The following is a 20978-nucleotide window of genomic DNA, read 5'->3' on the forward strand; positions in this document are numbered from 1 at the left end:
CTTTTTAGAAATTGAAAATCTCAGGCCCCATCCCAGACCTTCTGATTTAGAATTTGCATTTCCACAAGGTCCCCATGATTCATAAAATTTGAGTGGAGCCTGAAATTCTGCAGTTCTAATAAGTTCCACATGAGTAGTGACAACTTACATGAAAAAATGAGAAGACGTGGGATCTTGATGACACAGTTGTGGCCAAGATGGATTTGCAAATGTTTTGGGCTTTCCCTGAAAGTGTTTGCTGCATCTAGACAAGAGCAACTTGCTGGCATGAAATTGAACCCTGATGAGGATTTGCTCTAGCACAGACAAGCCAAACCACTAATCTGAATAAATAAGCATCAATTTTATTGAATCATGAATAATTTAAGACTGGTACAATCATCAGCTTTATTCTCTATCATGTGGGGCATGATCTCCAGCAGATCACTGGCAAATTCAAAACCTCATGACAAACAAAAATTAAATAGGGAGGGAGGGAAGGAGGAAGGGGAGGAAGGATGAAACATACCGTACACAAAATACTCAATTCCTAGTTTTCTCTTTAAAAATGGCTAGAAAAAATTCATCAAAATGCAGCACTTTAATCAATTATTTACAATTTCTATGTTACAATGAAAAAATGTACATCTTATAGAACATATTTCATAAACCGCTCCACTGAAAATAACTAGATCAAAACAGCAAACCTTCCATTCAATATACACAAAGTTGAATTATTTTTCTTTTTGAAGTAGATTTGCCATGATCGGACAAATTTGAATACACAGAACTTTGAAGTTTAAGCATCAACAATAAAATAAAAAATGTCCCCAAGGTACAACAAAGGTCTAGGTGAGTCCTTTTCCTTGTCCCTCCCCCGGCCCTCCCACTGCCACCTTAAAAGGCATTCCCATCTCATTTATGGCCTGCGTAATTCTTGTCAGTTTGGAAAGAAAACTTCTGGCTTCCACTGGTAACTCAACATAAATGTTGCATAGAATTTCACATATTTCAAAATTAGCCTAACTGTATGTAGAAAAAGGCAAAATGGAAGCCTTTTGGACAGAACCCTAAATGAGCACAAAGTCACTTTGTCAAAGGTGAGTGACACTGAAGTAAAATATGATCAAAATAAGAAATGTGCATATTACACAACTCTGCTTCCTGAAACTTTAGGAAGGACGCCGAGTTGTGAATCCTACCAGGGTCATGCTACTTGGAATCACCACTCTACCAATCGGGCTACACCAGGTACAGAGGACTCAGTTCTGAGCCTGGACCCAGCGGGAGGGAAGTCTGGGAGAGATGGAAGAAGAGGAAGAAGGGCATCATTTAAAAAGAAAAAAAAGTTTCAAACAATCTTGGCAGGTGTCTACTCACAAGGGGACTGGGAAAACTGCCCACGAGGAAAAGTCAATATTATCTTCTCCCAAATTCACAGTATGAGTGTAAGGTCATTGTTGGGAGATCAACTGTCTGGGAAGGGCCAACTTTTGGGTTTACCAGAGGCTCAGGGTTTGGCCTCTGGTCACAGGCTAACTATATGGTTTAAAATTTTTATTAAAAACAAAAACAGAACCAGATACACACATACCCACAGTTGACTGATGAAAGCTAAGTTGAATAGTCTTGAGTTTACTGAGATTAAAGCAGGGACAGAGGGGAGAGGCCTTCCATTTACCAGTTAGTGGGACACTTTCCCCATTCCTTTCAAAGGGGAGAAAATGGCATCATCCAACGTGATGTGAGCAGTTTCAGGTCAAGCTCTTGTGGTGAGAAGGTAAGAAAAAATGCAAAGTCATACCCTCAGGAATAGAAATGTAGAAGATGGAATAAAAACCCTGATCCTTAACAGAGAAACCCTCACTGGGGTCCAATAAAGATTCTCTTTATAAAGCGGAAACAAACAACTTAAAGATTTACCTCACCCTGGAAAGAAAATACCAGTATGTTGAAGACACGGCAAACTGGGTTTCTATTAGGGTGTGTATCAGCAATGTCATGTAGACTTGTAGGAAAGTTTGCCTTTTCCTGCATAAGACAGATCAGTATTCCAGTCTGGTTGTTGGCTAGAGACTAATCAGAACTAAAAATGGATTTTTTTTTTCCTTTTTCCCATGGTTACACATCCACACAACTGAGTCTTTTAGATGAGAAAAATCACAGCAACTTGGGTGCTCCTAATGAAAAGATGACTTTTTAGCCCTGTTTGCTTTGATGGGGAAAACAAAACGCGAACCCCCAGTCAGGCATGGCACTCGTGTAAGTGAACACGGTTAGTACAAAACCAGTAAGGCATCTCTTTGGGAAGGTCAGCACCGAAGAGGTCAGGCAAGGCTTGTCCTGATGGAGGGTGGGGCTGAGGCTGCTGGGAAGGCCGCTCCTGTTGAGTTGCATCTTGTTGGTTCCCGAGAAAGTGCAAGTCTCGCAAGGTGACCTCACCACCCACGTGCAGTTGGGGCTGGGCTGCTCGAGGTATAGATGTGCACTCCGAAGCCTCAAGGACGAGGAGGAAAGACGGGGGTCATGGCTCACCTATGTCCTTGTGGGGTCCTTGTCCTCGTCCACTTTACAGAGACACAAAGACCCCCAGCTCCAACAGTAGGAGGCGAGTGTGTACAACTGTTCGGATGGACAACTAAAAAACAAAATTGAGCAGGACCAAACCAAAACTCAACTCTTGCGGTTCTTACTTTCGCCAAAGGATTGATTCTGATCACGATGGAAGGGAGAAACATCTTCAAAACCAATGAGCCAGTGAAAGAGAAATGCGATGTCATTTTCAAAGGGATAATCAGTTCTCCAAAGTAGAACAACTCTCACTAAACAGTGTTTGGGAAAAGAAACCTGATTCATTTTTACATTTTAAGGAAACAGACACATGCTGCTCTGCACTGACAGCCACATCCACACACTCACACTCTCATCCGTTCATTCACTCGCATGGATTAATCGGAGGCTGACGGACCTGAACGGTGTGGTTGAATTGGAACAGGCAAAATACCTCTCGAAGAAGGAGAGCACCATTAATAAAACAAAAACCAAAAAAGCACAATTACTTTGTTCCTAAGGTTCCCTGTGTTGTAGCTCTGCAGTTTGTTGAGGGGGACCAAAGCACGGGCCCTAGTTAGCACCAGTTCTCTCTGTAGCGGGCTGGGCAGGAGGCGGGTTGGTGTGGACGTGCGGGTGCTGATGACTAGACCCAGTCTGCAGCGTCCATGATGATGGGAAGTAGTGCTGTCTGCTTTTCCAACTTTGCTCCAGTCTTCTTCTGTCTCTGCACACCTCTTGGTAGGATACAGTTTGGTTTCAGAGCTTCTAGTGGGTTCTTTCTTTTCCCTTTTCAACAGTGATGATCCTTTCCCAAGAAGCATCTTCAGTGTCTTAAGGAGGTCAACAGCAACAAGGCAGAACAGAATCATTAAAATAAAACAAAACGTAGTGCAGTTCTCACTGTCGGAAGGAAGCAGTCCCAGGGTGTTTGGACTGGGGGGCCTGCACCCAGGTCAAGGCTGAGGGATGAAGGGTCTGGTGTTCCTTGCAGCTCAAGTGCTACGGCTTGGAGGCTGGCTCAGGAAGTCATCTTCAGGATGCAGCGAGGCGTGCAGGGGGAGTGGGGCAAGGAGAAGGGGAGGTGGGCTGGTCCCACGGCTAGGACCCTGTCACAGAGTGGACTCCAAGGACGAGTCCAGGATATCATCATGATGGCTGTTGCTGTTGGAGTCGCTGTCGTAGCTCTGGGGGCTGGAGTAGTTTGCAGCCTCCTGCAGCCTCATCAGCATGTTCATCTGGGGAAAGGGCAGAGAGCATCAGCCTGGTCCATCCTCAACCCCTGTCCTCTTAGAAGCTCATGCTACCTCCCCCTGACTTACCCAGGGATTGCAGCCCACAACGGAGGCAGAGGACAAGAGTAGGGACTCTGGGCCAGGCTTCCAGGGTTCACATCCTGGCCTCACCACTTACAAGCTGTATGACCTTGGGCCAGTTACTTAACCCCCTTGTGCCTCAGTTTCTCAGGTGTGGCTAAGAGTACCCTCCCCATAAGGGTATAGTTTGAACTGAGTTAATACATGCAAAGCACTTAAATTAGAAAGTCCTCAGTAAATATTTTTTATTTGGGAGGGGCACATTATCCCCAGGTGAAGATACCAGTTAAGCATCCCTGCTTCTGGAGCTACTGCATCAGCACTGCTGGCAGCTGAAGCACATGGCCCCCCCTTGATGAGCAGCAGACCATCTGTCCTCCTGGCTCTGGCCAGAGGTCAACCTGGAGCTAGCTGTGTGCCAGAGCCTGAGAAAGTCTTTGTGGGGTGGCAGAGAGAGCACCAGCCACAAGCATAGTCTCTGAGAGAAGGCAGGACTCAACTGCAATGCAGGAATTTTTGGGCCAATTACCTAAAGTATCTGAGTCACCATTTCCTCGTCTACACCATGGGGTGAACAGCAGTACCTATTCTCATGGGGTTGAAGCAGGGACTAAAATGACATCGTGCGCATTAAGCCCTTAGAAGAGGCCATTGCTTGGCAGATTGTAAGTGCTCAATAAATGTCATCTGCTAAAATTTTCACTATTATCATCATCATCTGACTTAAAGAATTAAAAAATGGTATTCCTAATGTAGAAGAAAATTCTAACTCAAAAAGAAAGACCAGACGTGCTGGCTTTTCTGGAGAGACTGGAGAAACCCTGGAAGTATGGCCCCTGGACACTCTTTCAGCTCACTCCTGAGGTTCACCCTTCAGCCAAAGATTGGACAGGCCCATAAAATAAAACAAGACTAAAGGGGCACACCAGCCCAGGGTCAAGGACCAGAAGGCAGGAGGGAACAGAAAAGCTGGTAATAGGGAACCCAACGTTGAGAAGGGAGAGTGTTGACATGTCGTGCTGTTGTTAGCCAATGTCATAAAACAATACGGGGGATTAACTGTTTAATGAGAAACTGGTTTATTCTGTAAACATTCACCTAAAGTATAATAAAAAAAAAAAAGCCAAAAAGTTGGTGGTTTGAACTCATCCAGAGGCACCTCGGGAGACAGACCTGGTGAGCTGCTTCTGAACAGTCACAGCCTCGAAAACCCTATGGAGCAGGATTCTGCACACATGGGATTGCCATGATTTCACTTATCACTATAAATTGTGTGTGTGTGCGTGAATGTGTATTTACATTTGTCTAGTGAGTAAGGAAACTCTATGGGGCAGTTCTACTCTGTCCTGTAGGGTCACTATGAATTGGAATCAACTCGACGGCACTGGGAGTGAGTAAGACAGGAAGGTAGGACCTCTCTGAGCTAAGCCAAGGTGCGGTGTTGCTGGACAAGAAATCCGGCTGCTTCCTGGCCAGCTGCTCCTCCAGGATGCCTTACGGAAGGTCTGCCTGGGGAGCCAGACCACAGAAGCACCATCAGGCTGCTGGCCCTCTGCAGAGCCAGGCCCCAGGGAAGAGGTGGAGAGGGAGTACAATGGGCAATCCTTCACTCATCAAATACCCCCAGGCTCTGGAATAAAACCAAGGAGGTCTCAGTCTCATGGAGGAGAGAGATAAGTAAACTAGAGAGCTAAGATAACAGAGACCTGTGGTGCCAGGCAGAGAAGATAAGACTTGGCAGAAATACCAAATGTCTGCCATGGCAAGCAAGGGAGGCAGCTCGCTTCTAGAGCCTGGAGTCAGGAGGAGAATCCTGGATAGCTGTTCCGAGAGCCGTTAGGTCTCACCTAAATACTTTCCGTGCTCAACTAGTGACCTTGGCTTTTAGCAATGGTTAACATTACAAATGGCTCTTTGAAACACATTGCTTTCCTCTGTGAAACCATTGTTGTAAACACTGCAAACTGGTTTGTTCAAGGCTCTTGCACAGTGACACAGATAATAAATTCTTTTAAAATGTAGCACCTGTTAAAAGCATCAACAGGACCATAGCTACATCCAACAACAGAAATCACCTATTATCTAGCAAATCAATTAGTTGCTAGGGATAGGACAGAAAATCCACCGTCTCCTTTACTGGCTGATCTCTTAAGAATATTTTCTTTCATTATGTAATACAAATAATATCCTCTGTTGTTTTTCCTCTTGCCTTAGTTGCCAAGGAAGCTCAGAACTAAATTTAAGACATGATAATAGTCACTTAACCAGTGGGGACTCTGATCTATGTCTTCCTTTTGATGTGTTAGCCTTAATTTAACAATATGACTAGGTATATGCCTTATATTGGTAGAGAGTGCCACGACTGATTAGCAGTGTCTGCCATGAGCAGGATGATGGAAAGGTGGCAAGTATACCATGTTTTTGCCATACTGGAATTAAATGATGAAGACTAAAGTATGAAGGGGATGATGAGTCTGGGATCCAGAACTCAACTGAGCTACACTAATGTGGTACACAATTTCCCAGCATGACCATTACTGGCTCAGGTGCTTGTTAAAGGGTCTTTTTTGTTTAACATGGCAACCCCATGTGTTTCAGAGTAGAACTGTGCTCCATAGGGTTTTCAATGGCTGTGACCTTTCAGAACTAGATCACCAGGCCGTTCTTCTAAGGTACCTCTTGATGGATTCAAATTGCCAACCTTTTGGTTAGTATATCCAAGCACTTAACCATTGGTGCCACTGAGGAATCATGAGTTGGAATCATCTCTACAACTGGGTGGTGGATGGCTGGATTGCTTTAGCAGTAGTAGACTAAATAAGCAGCCGAGGCAGTGTTAAAGACTTAGTGGCCATGGGACACATACTCAGACCCCTTGTCCACCTAGCACCCCTTCTGCTCTCAAATCTCTCCCTGCCTATGGTCCTGGGCTTGTGGTCCTCAGCTCTCTCTGCCTCTGCTAGTAACCAGTGTAGGAGATCAGTGGAACAAGACAGTACACGGTAAAGCTGGCATCTCAAGTCAGAGGGCAAGGAGTGGGATAGGGACAATAGGCTAGTCATTTAGGAAAAAAACCAAATTCCTAACCTTACACCAGAATAAATTTCAAGAGGTGTTAAGGGCTCAAGTGAAAAAATAAAACCAAGGAAGAAAACACTGGTAAAAATGTCCCTAATCCTGGGGTAGGTCCAGCCTTCCCAAGCCATCTTTGTATTTCCAGAGGACCCTGCTTCAAGCTCAATACGCAGGGAGTGCCCAATGAATGCCCAGCTGCCCCACAAGCTGAGAGCTCACCAGCGGGTCTCCTTCCACGTCGCTGGGGGGCACCTGCTTGCTGGTCGAGCCCTCCCGAGGCATGGAGTAGCCATCGAAGCCGACATCCTCGGGCCGCAGCTGCAGCAGCGGGGGCCACTCATGCTGCTGGGGGCTGGCTGCCCATGGATAGGTGTCCATCACCCACTTGGCGGGATCCTCCCAGGGGGTCCGCCTTCCGTAGAGCTGAAACAAGCAAAGAGGGAACAGGCTGGAAGTGAGCCCAGACCTCTCCGGCAGCCCCGATCCCGCAGAGTTCCACAAATCTCCCCAAACCCAGCATTGTGCCTCCTCTGCTCGAGTAACTGCACTTCCAGAATTCTATCCTAAGGAAGTCATCCGACATTCAAAATGCTTGATGTGTTAAGACCGAACGCAGGCATGACCCCAGTGGTCAAGGGCACAGGTGTTAGAGCCAGGCAAATATGGGTTCACATCTCAGCTTCTCTGAGACTTAGTGTTCCAATCTGAAAAAGGGGCATCAGGCCACCTGTGCCATGGGGTTGTTTTTAGAGTTAAATGATTAGATTGTGTTTGTAAAGTACTTTACCTAGCACACAGAAGTGCTCGATGAATTCCCGCCATTATTATTCTTACAGTGTTGTTAATAACAGCGAAAACTGGAGACAATCCACGTTAGAAACACTAACCCACCCAGTCCCAGTGCCGTTAGAAACACTAGGGGACTGTTAAACGCTTAAGCTTAACATACACTCATAGAACGCACCTATAGACAGTCATCAAAATAACATTGCCATGGGGCTTATAACATCATGGGGGAAAGACTTGTGTTATAATGGTGAGTAAAAAAAAAAACAACAAAAACTCAAGGTTATAAAATAATCCATACAGCATGTTGCTAACTGTGATAACAAGTCTATAAACAGAAGACTGGAAGGGAATTCTCCCAAATATTAGCAGAGCTTTAAAAAACCTCAAAAAGGAGTGAGCCTCTTGGCTCAAGTAGACAGATGAGACTATGTGGGCAGCTCCTGTCTGGAGGAGAGATGAGAAGGCAGAGGGGGACAGGAGCTGGCTGAATGGACACGGGGAATACAGGGTGGAGAGGAGTGTGCTATCTCATTGGGGGAGAGCAGCTAGGAGTACATAGCAAGGTGTGTATACCTTTTTGTATGAGACACTGACTTGATTTGTAAACTTCCACTTAAAGCCCCCCCCCCCCAAAAATAGCCCTCAAAGACAGAAATGCAGCTACCTTTTGACTCTCACTCTCACCCATGTCTACCACACCAGAAACTAATAGTTTTTATCTCTCAGCTCACTTTTGCAGGCAGCAAAGCGGAACTGGGGAGATTTCTTTACAAACCACACACGGACACTGACTCTTCGGGCAGATGGACCTCCCTGGGACCCCATCACCCTGTGCTGATGTTGTACCTGGCCTCTGCCTCAAGATGTCTCTCACATCCAGCCCCGTCCCTCTCTCCAGCTCAGGTCATCTGTCATCTGGACTGTGCGAGCTGGCTCTTACTCCTTTATGCATTCATTCAACACACACATAGTATTACTGTGCCAAGAGCAGGGGATGCAGTGGAGGACCAACAGTGCAGCTCACTTCCCTGCTCAGAGTTCTTCCCCAAGGACTCAAGGGCAAAGACCAGACAGCTCTATGGGACTTCGAGTCCTTTCATCATGATCTAACCTCAGCCTGATTCCCCATCCTTGTCTATATCCAACATCACTCCATGACCCTCATAGCTCCAGCCACGCAGAGCACTGGGTCTCTCCACGTCTCCATGTTTTACCCTTTACCCCTGCTCTCCACCCACCTGGGACCCTGGGACCTCCCTCTGGCTGGTCCCAGAGAAATTCTGCTTTGTTCAAGATCCACTTAAATGTCACCTTTGATGCAACCCATCCTCTCTGTCATTTTTCCCTCTACCTTTCACGGCACGCGGCATGTGCCTGTCTGCCTCCCCTACTCTTTGAGGACAGGGAATGGGCCTTCATATTTCTCTAATGCATTGCACAAAAACCTAGGCTGCATCACTTCTGAGCTAGGCTGTGTATAGTATGTAGCTAGGTGTAGTCTTTATATCTTTCCTCTTTAACAACAACACACCTGACAGCTTACTGTGCACCAGGTACTTTGAGAAACACCTTATAAAAATGCTTTTAAGTGCTACGTGACTCCAAGGGGAAGGATTACCAGCTGCGTTTGACAGATGAAGAAACAGCGAAGATGGAGCCAGCACGGAAATCCAGAACTGTCCCACTGTGGACCACTGGAGGTTGGGTAGGGTATACTCTAGGTCAGGCCGTGCCCACCCACGGTAGGGCCGTCTGTGGCTCTGAAAGGCACCCGCTCTAAGCATGCCTCGGGCTACAAGGATCAAAGACTCCTGGCCTACAATGGCCACCACTCCTGCCAGGCGGTGAGGTTTTAGGGTGGAGTCGCATCTGGGCTATCAGCTGTCTGTATGTCTGTCTACTCCCTCAGCTGCCTCAGACTTTCTACAGTGGAGAGGGGGCAGAGAGCCGGGTGCTGATCGCAGAAGTAAGCTGAGCTCTAAAGCTCTAAAATGACTAAAACCACAGCTACTGGAGTCAGAGGCTGCCTCAGCTAGAAGGAGCCAGAAGTCACCTACCTTCTCCCCCCATTCTCATTTACCAGATGCGGAACTCGAAGCCAAAGCCGAAAGAGAAGAGCCAGTGGTGAAAGGTTACAGAGCAGAGTCAGATTTCATCCTAGGACCCCAACTTCCCTGTCCAGGGATTTTGCCCTCTTCGTCCCTTGTGGCTGACTCCACTTTGAACCACTTGGTATCAGTAAGACCCACAAGACTCTGGCAGCACCAGAGCAATGAGATGCCGACCAGGCTGGTTACCAGATGCCAGTTCAACCTGGGCTGGGCACTCGATCCCCTCCACCAGTATGTCCACTGTCTCTTGCTCACCTTAGCCACCTCTGAACATTGCCTTATGATTCCTGTCAGGAAAGCGGCCCACCCTACCCCCAACTTGGATGGGCCCATCTCTCTTCATTAGCAGTTGCCTCTTCCTCCACTGAAGACAGACACCCTCCTATGACCTCATTGCTTTCCCAGACACCAGCCCCTCCTGTCAGGGTCTGCTGCCAACCCTTCCTTAACCTGGGGCAATGATGAGTCTTGGGCCTGGGAATTCAGTCTGGCAGAGTCAAAAAGCAGTGCAGTCTGAGCAGGAAGGGATTGTGTGAAGGGTGGTGTGTGTCAAGGAGAAACAGAGCACAGAAGCAGCAGGATATTCAGTGCTAAAGAAGGATGGTTCAAATTAGAAAGCATTCGTGCAATTTTTAGCAGCTTCTCCCTCCAAGAACTCTTTCTATGGATCTGGGCTGCCTTACCCAAGCCAGACCTCACATGTGTGAAGCTGAACCAAACTCTCATGTCTGACAGTTCCTGCTTCAGTCTGTACTCCCAGTCTAGATGAGGAGACACCCAGGGCTGCAAAATCCCAGAAGCCAGCACTCAGAGTTCATCAAGTCCTTGGAGACAATCTAACCTGGAAGTTTTCAAACATTTGCTCTTCTCCCATGACGGCCCACCACTGAGTGAGGTTTAAGGCATTTCTGGGCTCCACAGAAGCCAGTCTGGAAAAATACCGTATTATAAAGTTTTCAGTTTACAGATGGGGAACCGGAGTCCTAGGGCGGGCAGACTTGCCCAGGTCTCATAGCAGGATAGGCCAATCTGATGAAAGCCATACATTCACCCCTCTCCACTGTTCACACACCCTGGACCCCAGGCCTGCCCTGGGCATAGAGGTCTTTACGGTTACTCTGTAGACTTTAGACACTTTAGCCAGTGTTTCCAGTGACAGCTCCAAAGGGGAAGAGGAGTGGGGACTGAGCTATAAGACAAATGCAGATCAGGCGCATGCAAGAACAACATATTTTTATAAGCCTCCCCTCTTGTCGCTGGACATGCTCAAGTCCAGGTGATGAATGGCTGGATAAGTACCGCAACACAGCTAAAGAAATAATATAAAGCTCTTCGGCCCCACTGCAGAGCCCTGAGGGAGGCAGCAGAGACAGTTGGATAGACAGAGCATTAACTTTCCCCAAGGCAGAGAAGGGAACTGGCACCTCAATGGATTAGGAAGAACAGGACAGCAGGGAGCTAGGGCACTGGAAACTACAACCTGGGCCCCTGTGAGCCTTCAGACACTGTGGAACACATGGGGCTATCAGGAGCACATGTATGTCACACAGAGGCATCAAGATATACACTGAGAAAGAACCTCCGAGCTGACAAGACACACACTAATACGTGAGACAAAACCTGCAGAGATATCTGGTACCCACCAGGGGGCGATGCCACCCACATTTCCTTTAGGCACAGATGTGCCAGTTGAAGGCTGCTGTCTAGAAGGAACGTTGAGGCTTGATTACAGCAGGGTCTCCCTATGTGCCTACCAAGGCCGCACCACCACAGGCAGCCTCTTTTCGGGCTCATGGCACATAGCAGCCCTGTGAGTGTGCACACAGAGCACTCCACCTCTTCCTAGCTTGTAACCTTGGGCAAGAGTTTCCCGGCCCTGAATTGCAATGTACTCAGCTTCCCCCTACTCACTTTGCAAGGTTAGGTGAGAGGAGCTGGCACTGCAGTGCCTAGCACACAGCACGAATGCACTCAGTGGTCACAGGTGGGAGGGCGGTATTCCAAATGTCTTTTCTTAACCCCTGAACTACTGCCCTGAGATCATCTTTAAACCTCAAACCAAAAAATACCCCCTGAAGTCTTCTTTAAGCCAAACAACTGTTTAGCTTAATTAGTAAAGAGTGTCTACCTTTAGCGTTGTGCTCTTTTAAGAACTATCTACATGGGATCGAATTGACAACAGCACCTCAAAAGATTAGACAGGAAGCTTAGGGGGCAGTTGACTTTATGATAATGGGGTAGGAGCAACTCAGAAAAGGAGGGTGACAGTGGTACAACTCAAAGGATGGCATCAATGTCACTGAATGGTACATGTAGAAATTATTGAATTGGTGTGTGTTCTACTGTGTATATTCTCAACATCAACACAAAAAAATAAATAAATAGCATCCTTAAGTTTTGGCAAGTAAGAATAAATGAATAAAGGAAACTTTTTGTCAAATGAAATCTTATGCAGAGTTCCTCTTTAGGAAACAGAATAACCTGTTCTTTGAGTCCCCTGAGGCTTCTCCATGGAGTTACAGGCTTCTCAGGATAGCCTGAAAATCATGGAAGTAGCACAGGAGTCAGCTAGCCCTGGGCTCCAGCACTGGTTCCACTATCTTCTGCTGAGTAAGGTTCAAAGCCATGGCTTCCCTGTCTGTAAAATACACACTGGGCTGTAAGAACCAAATGAGGTTATGTATGCAGGCCCCCAATAAATGTCAGCACACTTTCCTTCAAAACCAGAGGAGTGAAGAACATACCAGGCTTCCTCATGAATCAGCAGATTCTATGGCAGGCCTTGGGCAGGGTGGCTGGCTGCTGAGCAATCTGGTAGAGTTCTAACTCTGGTCACCTCCCTTCACTGCTCCCACTCTCTTGAAAGACTGTCCTTCAAATGACCCCATAGCACAATGAAGCAATGACCTTTCTGTCTTAGAAGAGTAAGCTTCACATTGAACTGGTAAGCGATGGTGGCGTGCCTGTACTCCCTGCCCACAGCCATGCCCAAGTCCTTACAACTTGTGTCTCACTAGCTCTTGGTGGGAGGGAGACTCAAGCTTCCTTTGTGATAACTTCCATCGGCAGCCTCTCCTGGACAGGGAGGTGGGTATAGACCCCACTTCCACAGCCATGCCCAAAAGTCCTTTTGTTATGTTTAGGTCCAAAGGAGCAGAGCCTTGGCACCACCAACCCTGGTGATCACCAACAAGAGGCCTGGTGATCTGCAGGTCAAGGCAGAAGCTCAGATGGGCTCCCCCTCCCAGTTGGTGCCTCCTTGAGCAGGGGAAGCCTTTATTCAAGCATATCCTGAGGTCATATTCTTCCAAGCATATTCTGAGGTCATGCGCCTTCTCTCACCAGAAGATACGTCTGGAGTAAAGAGGAAGCAAGTGGGAAAACAGAGACTAGGGGGGAACAGGAGGACACAATTTATCTAATTCTTCTGAGCAGGTTGGGTCTTCCAGAGGTACTGGACAAACTGTAGTCCCTAGAAGCCTGAGAACAGGTGACAAAAGCTTCTGAAATGAAACAGACTGCAGGAATCCAGTGGGGTGGGAGGTGCTTCCATGACCCAAGAAGACAGGAGTGACTGGGTGGCTATTGCGTATATACCGGTACTAACAAATCCATTTTATAAGAAGGTAAGTCATGGTCCATTTACCCAGGCCAGTGAACTTATCCATCTAGGGAGATTCCACTGCAAAGATCTAGAATCTTTCCTACTTCTATGTAAGCAACATTTGATAGAAAAAACAGCAAATGCTGCCGTCAAGTAATGTTCTTTAGACACTGCTAACTAGTAATTTTGGGCCGGCCATGGGACTGCCTAATTTCTTGCTATTCTCTGCCTTCATAATACTCTTATATTTCAACATGGCGGCTTAAATTCATAGAATACATATTTCAGTTTAGTGAAATGCCAGCCACAAGAGGCACACTGTCTTCCTTGTCAAGTTCTTTATTGTTCTGAAGGCCTCTGAAGACTGTGATTGCTGCTGTACCAAGCACTCAGGTATGACAGATACTAAGCACTCAAATATTCACCAGCCTCAGTCAAATGTACAGAAATGACAAACACTGGCTAAAGCCATGAATATGTATTGTCACACATGTGTATGCATGTGTGTGTCCCTCCCTCCCTCCCCCTCTGTAGGCATACAAACCCTTCTTGTGTCTTCCCTTCCTCAGTGTTGAGGAAACAAAGAAGCTCTCAGAAACCCGTCTGCTGAACTAGTTCTAGGCTTATTCAGCTGGGCATGATGCCTGTTAATTGCTTAGTGCCAGTGCTGAAAGCCCATGGAGCTTCTTAGGCTGCCTTCAGGCTTAACAATAAAATTGTTGCATGCTCCAGTTTTAGTGTAACAGCCCCGGGCTGAGTGAGAAGAATTCATTCTTTCCAGCACCCACAGGGCAGGGGAGACCTGTAGCCTCACGGGCTCCACAGTCACCTGGAGGGGTCCTGAGGTCAGGTAGTGAGTGTCGTGGGGCTGAGGTGAGAACCTGGGTTTTGAGCCCGAGGCATGGATTCAAATCCCAGCTCCTTCAAGTTTCTATTTTATGACCTTGGGCAAGTCATTTATTCTCCAGGAGCCCCAATTTCCTCTCTTGAAAAATAGAGACTAAAAACTATCTTTGCCCTGGTTTCAAGACTAATCCAGGGCTCAAATCAAAAAGTCAATATGAACAGGGAGCACAACAGAGAACCCCTGAGAGAGCAGGAGATCAGTGGGATGCAGACCCCAAATTCTCACAAAAAGACCATACTTAATGGTCTGACTGAGACTAGAGGAATCCCGGCGGTCATGGTCCCCAAACCTTCTGTTGGCACAGGACGGGAACCATTCCCGAAGACAACTCATCAGACATGAAAGGGACTGGACAGTGGGTAGGAGAGAGATGGTGATGAAGAGTGAGCTAATTATATCAGGTGGACACTTGAGACTGTGTTGGCATCTCCTGTCTGGAGGGGGGATGGGAGGATAGAGAGAGTTGGAAGCTGGCAAAATTGTCACGAAAGGAGAGACTGGAAGGGCTGACTCATTAGGGGGAGAGCAAGTGGGAGTACAGAGTAAAGTGTATATAAACTTATATGTGACAGTCTGACTTGATTTGTAAACGTTCACTTGAAGCTCAATAAAAGTTAATAAAAAAAAAGTCAATATGAGAATACTCTGCAGACTGTGAAGTGCTATACACATGTACGGTTCCATTTCTTGTGCACTTACTATGTTGGTTTCATTGGACCTTGGCATCAGTACTATGTGGCAGAGGACTACTATTATTATCCCCTTCTACAGACGTGGAAACTGAGGCACAGAGAGGCTAAATGACTTGCGTGGGGTTACACAGCTAACAAGTGGCAGAGCCAAGATTTGCAGCCAAGTGTGTCCTATATTGTCTAGGCTGATGACCTCACAGATCAGGGTCTGTCACCCCATGTCAGCCAGATTCCTGAAAAAGGAGATAAAGGCAACTCATTTGGTCATAAGAACACCTCCTTCAAATCTAAGGAAGCTGCTGGGCAGCATGCTTCTCACCTGGAGTCCTTCTCTGACTGCTTCCAGGAGGTAGGGGATAATTGAGTAGTTCCACAAGTCGGTGAACCACACCCTCGAGCCATCCACGTCGATGGGGCACGAAAGGAAGAGCCGAGGGCCTGGGGACCACAATGAAAATAAGTCAGAGGCTGAAATGGGAGACATCAGGAGAAGCTACAACCTGAGCATCCTGCAGGGGTCTGACAGCAGAAATACCAGGGGCTGGCAGGTGGGCACAGGGCAGGACACCGAGACTCCCTACTCCCACCCCTGGGGTCTCACTCCCCAAGGAAATCATCCAGAAGAGAGGCAATGATTTATAGAGAAAGATGCTCATTGCAGTATTACTAAGTGTGATTTTTTTTAAGCGGCAGCACACAAAATGTCCAAGAGAATAGATATAGTTAAGCAAATGACGGTACTACTGCACTTTTTATTTTGCAGCCTTTAAACACTGTAATTATGAAGGCTGAGTAGCAACACAGAACGCTCATAAGATAATGCAAAGTGAAAAAAGGGAACATACTGAATGCAGATTATGACTGCAACTGCATAAAACACATACAAGGACAGAGGAAATAATTCCAAATTACAATTACTGGAACAGGACGGTGAGATGATTGGTGATCCTTTTTTTCCTGCTCTAAATCTCCAGCCTTCAGGGATGTTATTAAACTTTCAGTTTAGTTTTAAAGCAAAGCCAATCCTAAAGGGTAGTTTTATCAAGTAGGGGTCTTGGGGCGGGGGATCTCCCCTGAGCCAGCAGTTTCTGCATCAGCCTGGGCTGGCCACGTCTCTCCTCTGCTGGTCATGCCTGGGTACCGGGCAGGGGAGACAGGGGCCTAGAGACATAGCACTGGGACGTGAGTGACAGGCAGTCGGGGTCTGTCTTGATCTGCCATTGTCCCAGTTTTCCTTCTCTTTCCACATGGACAGTCCAGCATCCAGCTAGGTTGTGCTGCAAAGGGCTGTCCTGGCCAGGCCCTGAGGACGGACAACCAAGGAAGCCGGGGCTCCGCAACAATCATCTGTCCCTCCGCCCACCTGCCCTCTCCTGCCTGGCCCCCACCTACCGATGGTAACGTCTGAGGAGCTGTGAGCCTCCAGAAAGCGGTTGAGGTGATGCCAGACCTTGGGAATCCAGTCGATGATTTTCACCAGCTCCATATTCCGCACCCGCCCACTGATCTCTGTTTCCATGAGCTTCCTCCTCAGGAAGCGGCCAAGGAAGCCCTTCACAGGCTCTGTGTGGTTGGCACAAAGCACCCACCTGGGGAAGTCAGGAATACCTTTTCAACAGTGATGGTGGTGATAAAATGATGGCTAACCTCAGGAGTCAAAACACATCAGAACTGCAATGTGTACATGCCAATACTAAAATAGGGCTTACTATGAGCCGGGCACTGTCCATATATTAACTCACTGAATTCCTCCAGCAACCCTTTGACATAGGGATTGTTATCACTGTGCCCATTTTATAAATAGAAATGATGATGCATAGGCAGCTTACATAGCTTGTCTGAGATCAAACAGCGGCTGAACAGAAGAGCTAAGATTAGAACCAAGGCAATCTGGCTCCAGAGTCTGAGCTCTAACCACTGAACTATACTTGGTGTCAGGCCCTGTGCTTGGCTAGAGCTACAACAGTGACTAAGATAAAGTCAAGGAGCCCTGGTGGTGCAGTGGTTAAGCACTCAGCTGCTAACTGGAAGGTTGGCGGTTTGAACCCACCCGATGGTACTGTGGGAGAAAGACCTGGTGATCTGCTTCTCTAAAGATTACAGCCTAGGAAGCCCTATGGGGCAGCTCTACTCTGTCACACAGAATTGTTATGAGTCAAAATCAACTCGACGGCACCTAACGATAACAGGACCCAGTCCCTATCCCGGAGGAGCACTCAGTTAGTGAAGGAGACAAACAAGCGAATGAAGGAATGAAACATGATGACGACGCACGGGGACTCAGGGAGGCTTCTCAGAGGAGGGGACATGTGGGCTGAGACCAGAAGTATAAACACAGCAGCCACATAAGGAAAGGCAGGGGTTTGGGGCTGGGGTGTATGCAGGAGAACAGGCTGTAGTATTTGCAGACGTGAGAAATAACATGGGGTGTTTGGGGAAACTGCGAGACGTTCAGTGTAACCAGAATTTAGACTTGACCTGCCAGTGTAAGGAGTCTGGGTTTACTTCTGAAGGCAATGGGGAGCTATTAGAGGACTTTAAGCATGAGGATGACATGACCAGCTCTGCATTCTAGAATGCTCACTCTGGCTGCCACAGAGCAGAGGCTGGCCTGCAGGAGGCATGAGCTACAGGCAGGAAGCCTGGTTAGAAAAGGACCGTGGGTCGTTTGGGAGAAGCGGCAGTAAGAGTGGGAAGGAGAAAAAGGAAGGGCTTCATGGGTAGTTAGGAGAAAGCATGGAGAAGACTGGGACAGCCTGCATGCAGAGGTGAGCCATGCCCTTAGTGGCCTGGAGGAGTGAACATTCCTCAGATAATCACAATTCAGAGCCACTTTCAACAGATTTCCTCAGAGATGCCCGCAGAGTGGCTACCGAAAGGTGAGCCAGAGGTTCCCAGGCAGGGGAAAGCTTCTCATCCTCATCTAAGGCGCCAGTCAGGGGAGCAGAATGGCAGAGTCAGTTGGGATCCAGGACAGCCCAAAGGTATTTAGTGATGCTAAGGCAAGCAGTGACACAACCTAGCATGACTAAGTTGAAAAATTCTTCCCACACTTCAGCCATGAACAAGTGCCAGGATGGTACTGGCGCAGGGGTGTTATGGATTAAATTGTGTTCCACCAAAATATGTGCTATAATTCCTACTATACCTGTGGTTATAATCTCATTTGGGAATGGGCTTTCTTTGTTATGCTAATGAGGAAATAATTGGGTGTGTCTTAAGTCAATCTCTTTTGAGATATAAAAGAGCAGATTAAGCAAGCAGCAATAAAGAACAAATGGCGGGGAAGATTCTTGTCACGTGATCACCAAGGAACCTAGGAATAGAAGCTGTAAAGAGACAAGGATCTTCCCCTAGAGTAGACAGAAAGACAGAGAGCCTTCCCCTAGAGCTGGCACCTTGAATTCGAGCTTCTAGCCTCCTAAACTATGAGAAAACACATTTCTGTTCATTAAAGGCACTCACCTGTGTATTTCTGTTATAGTAGCACTAGATAACTAAGACGGGAGGGGAAGACAAACTCTTCAAGGGAAGTTACAGCAGCTGCAGCTCTGAAGGCTCACAGGCCTGGCAACATGGGGGGACACTGTCAAGCACGAGCTGTACTGCTCATGTTCACTTGGAATAGAGAGACATGCTACTGATACGATACCGAGCGGCAAGGGTGTCTCCAGCTCCTGCCCAGAGCTGCCTCCTTGAAATTGCTATAGCAGGGCTTAGAGTCAAAGAGACCTGGCTTCAAGTTTTAGCTCTGCCATTGACCGGCTGTGTGACATCAGACAAGTTACTTAATTCTTGGAGCCTCAGTTTCCCCACTTTCATATAGAGAATAAGAAATTTAACTACTTGAGGCTGTTGTGAGAATGAAATGAGTTATGCTAGGGAAAATGCTGAACACAATGCCCAGGATATAAGAACTACTCAAAAAAGGCTTTTCCACTCTTTGTAGCTTGCTCTCCTCCTGTGTGATTCCATCATCTAATTGGCAAAGAGAAGTGATGCCTTACCTGAAGTTATGATGAAGCTGCAGATTGGGAGTAGAAGAGGTAGCCTGGTTCATTGTGCCAATTATGTAAGGGCTGGGGGGGAAATGAAAGGAAAGAAAGCTTTGTGATTCAAAGCCAAGCTGGCGAGCAAGGCACTCACAGAGGCCTGTGACATCTATGCATCCAGGCAGACAGGTGGCTAGCTGCCTTCTCTGCATTGCTTCATCACCACCCCGAGCCTGGCACACGTGTGCTCGGCTCCCCACGCAGCGCAGTTACAGTGATGGCATGCTGGCCCAGGGGCCATGGAGTCTGGAAGTGGCCTTTACCATTTATGGTATTTGCAGTTGAGCAGCCCATTGAAGATCTCGCCCAGGGAGCTGACGTGATGCAGGTTGTCCAGGATGATGACAAGAGGCATGTCCACAGCGTTGTTCTCACTGTTGCACTGATCAGCAAGGTTGGACAGGTACTGGCGCAATTCCTACGGAGGCCCAGAAGGCCAGGGGGAGAACAAGGTAATGGGTCCATGCCAGCGAAGACGCACATGCTCAGAGCTTTCACTTTGCCATCCCGTGCCGTGAACGTGTACCGAGTGTCTGCCAGTTACAAGGTACCAGCTTGGTGCTGACAGGGATGCAGGGTGAGCGCGGGATGAGGAACAGAAAACCCTCAGCCCAGGGCAAGAGTACAACACCATGGAGTTGCAGAGGCATTGGAATTTTATCTCCGTTCTACCAATTCTCTAGAAATGTTACCACATTTGCTTACATTTCTTATCATGCGGGCCTCCCAGGAAGCTCGTTGAGGGCAGGTGCCTCTTGCATCTTTGTATTTCCATAGCACCTGCCTAACACTTGTATACACAGATGCCCTTGATAAATATATCAAACAGGGGACCCAGATACACATACAAGTAATGATGATTAGTCCATGGCAGACAAACAAAGGACAGTGGTGGGCAAAATGAATCTACATGCACAGGGGACCTTGGAAGGTCTTGTTAAAAGTTGGCTTTGAATTTGACCTTGAAGAATGGGTAGGACATTGGTTTGATCAAAGGCCTAGAGGTAATCAAATACAGGATGAGTGCTAGGAATAGAATGTAGCCCAGCATGGCTGGGGCGGGGGACTCGGGTCAGGAAAGGATGAGGAAGAGGAAGAGGAATGGTACAACAGGAGAAAAGGCTGGAATGGTGAGCTAAGGCCTGGCCAGAGCCTGGAACACCCGCCTAATAATATTCACATCATAAGAACAGGTGGCGTTACCTGCCAGGCACAGCTCTAAGTGTCTTACGTATATTAACTTATGTAGTCCTACAATAACCCTGCAAGGTGGGTACTATCTCATCTCCATTTTACAGGCAGGGAAGCTGAGGTACCCAAGGTCAGTTAATTGGCCTGAGGTTGCTCAGGTGGTGAGCAGCAGGGCTGCATTCAGACTTGGGTGCCTGACCCCAGTGTGTGCTCTTTACCGTGGCCAGATGGCCCCAGATGTTAGCCTGGTGGCTCAGATGCTGACATTTCCTCAGCCTCTTACAAAAAGAGAGACACTCCCTGGCCTCCCCTCTAAGGCAAATGTGGCTTGCAAGCCATAGCAACAACCCAATTCTTTAAGTTACTGGCAATCTTTCATTTTTTAGGCCTCTTCACCCTGGGCTCACAGTCTGAAGCACCTGGCAAGGAATGGCTCCGGACTTCTTGAGACCCCAGAGCTTACCCTCCCTCACTCAGCCCTGAGGGATACGGTGGCCAGGCTGTGCTCTGAACGCAGTTGCCCTGCCAAGGGCAAAGTGAACTGGAACTGAGATCACTGGCTACGTGCCTGGGGTGCCTCTTTAACTGGTCCTGGGAGAAGGCACCTTTCCTAACCCATACAAACGCTCTTGGTATAAGGGGCTCTGATCATTTCTCCCTTGTTCTGCCCCAACATCAGAATCATGTGGGGCTTATACACCAACATTCATTG

At 47.6% G+C, this 20978-nt stretch overlaps 1 protein-coding gene across 6 annotated transcripts in view; it reads right to left on the minus strand.

Annotated features, from left to right (window-relative positions):
* Window positions 1–306: 306 nt before the first annotated feature.
* NAV2 (neuron navigator 2) overlaps window positions 307–20978 on the minus strand; it is a 459088-nt gene continuing 438416 nt past the window's right edge. For all 6 annotated transcript variants that reach the window (XM_023550786.2, XM_064288347.1, XM_023550784.2 and 3 more), the window contains 6 exons: window positions 19339–19493; window positions 19031–19102; window positions 16416–16612; window positions 15343–15461; window positions 7140–7343; window positions 307–3767 (listed from right to left, as the gene is read on the minus strand). In XM_023550786.2, the coding sequence (XP_023406554.2) occupies window positions 3642–3767; window positions 7140–7343; window positions 15343–15461; window positions 16416–16612; window positions 19031–19102; window positions 19339–19493 (873 nt within the window). In that variant the 3' untranslated portion in view covers window positions 307–3641. The remainder of the gene's footprint in view (window positions 3768–7139; window positions 7344–15342; window positions 15462–16415; window positions 16613–19030; window positions 19103–19338; window positions 19494–20978) is intronic.

The sequence above is a fragment of the Loxodonta africana genome, chromosome 7 (assembly GCF_030014295.1).
Source record: "Loxodonta africana isolate mLoxAfr1 chromosome 7, mLoxAfr1.hap2, whole genome shotgun sequence".
NCBI classification, from domain to species: domain Eukaryota; kingdom Metazoa; phylum Chordata; class Mammalia; order Proboscidea; family Elephantidae; genus Loxodonta; species Loxodonta africana.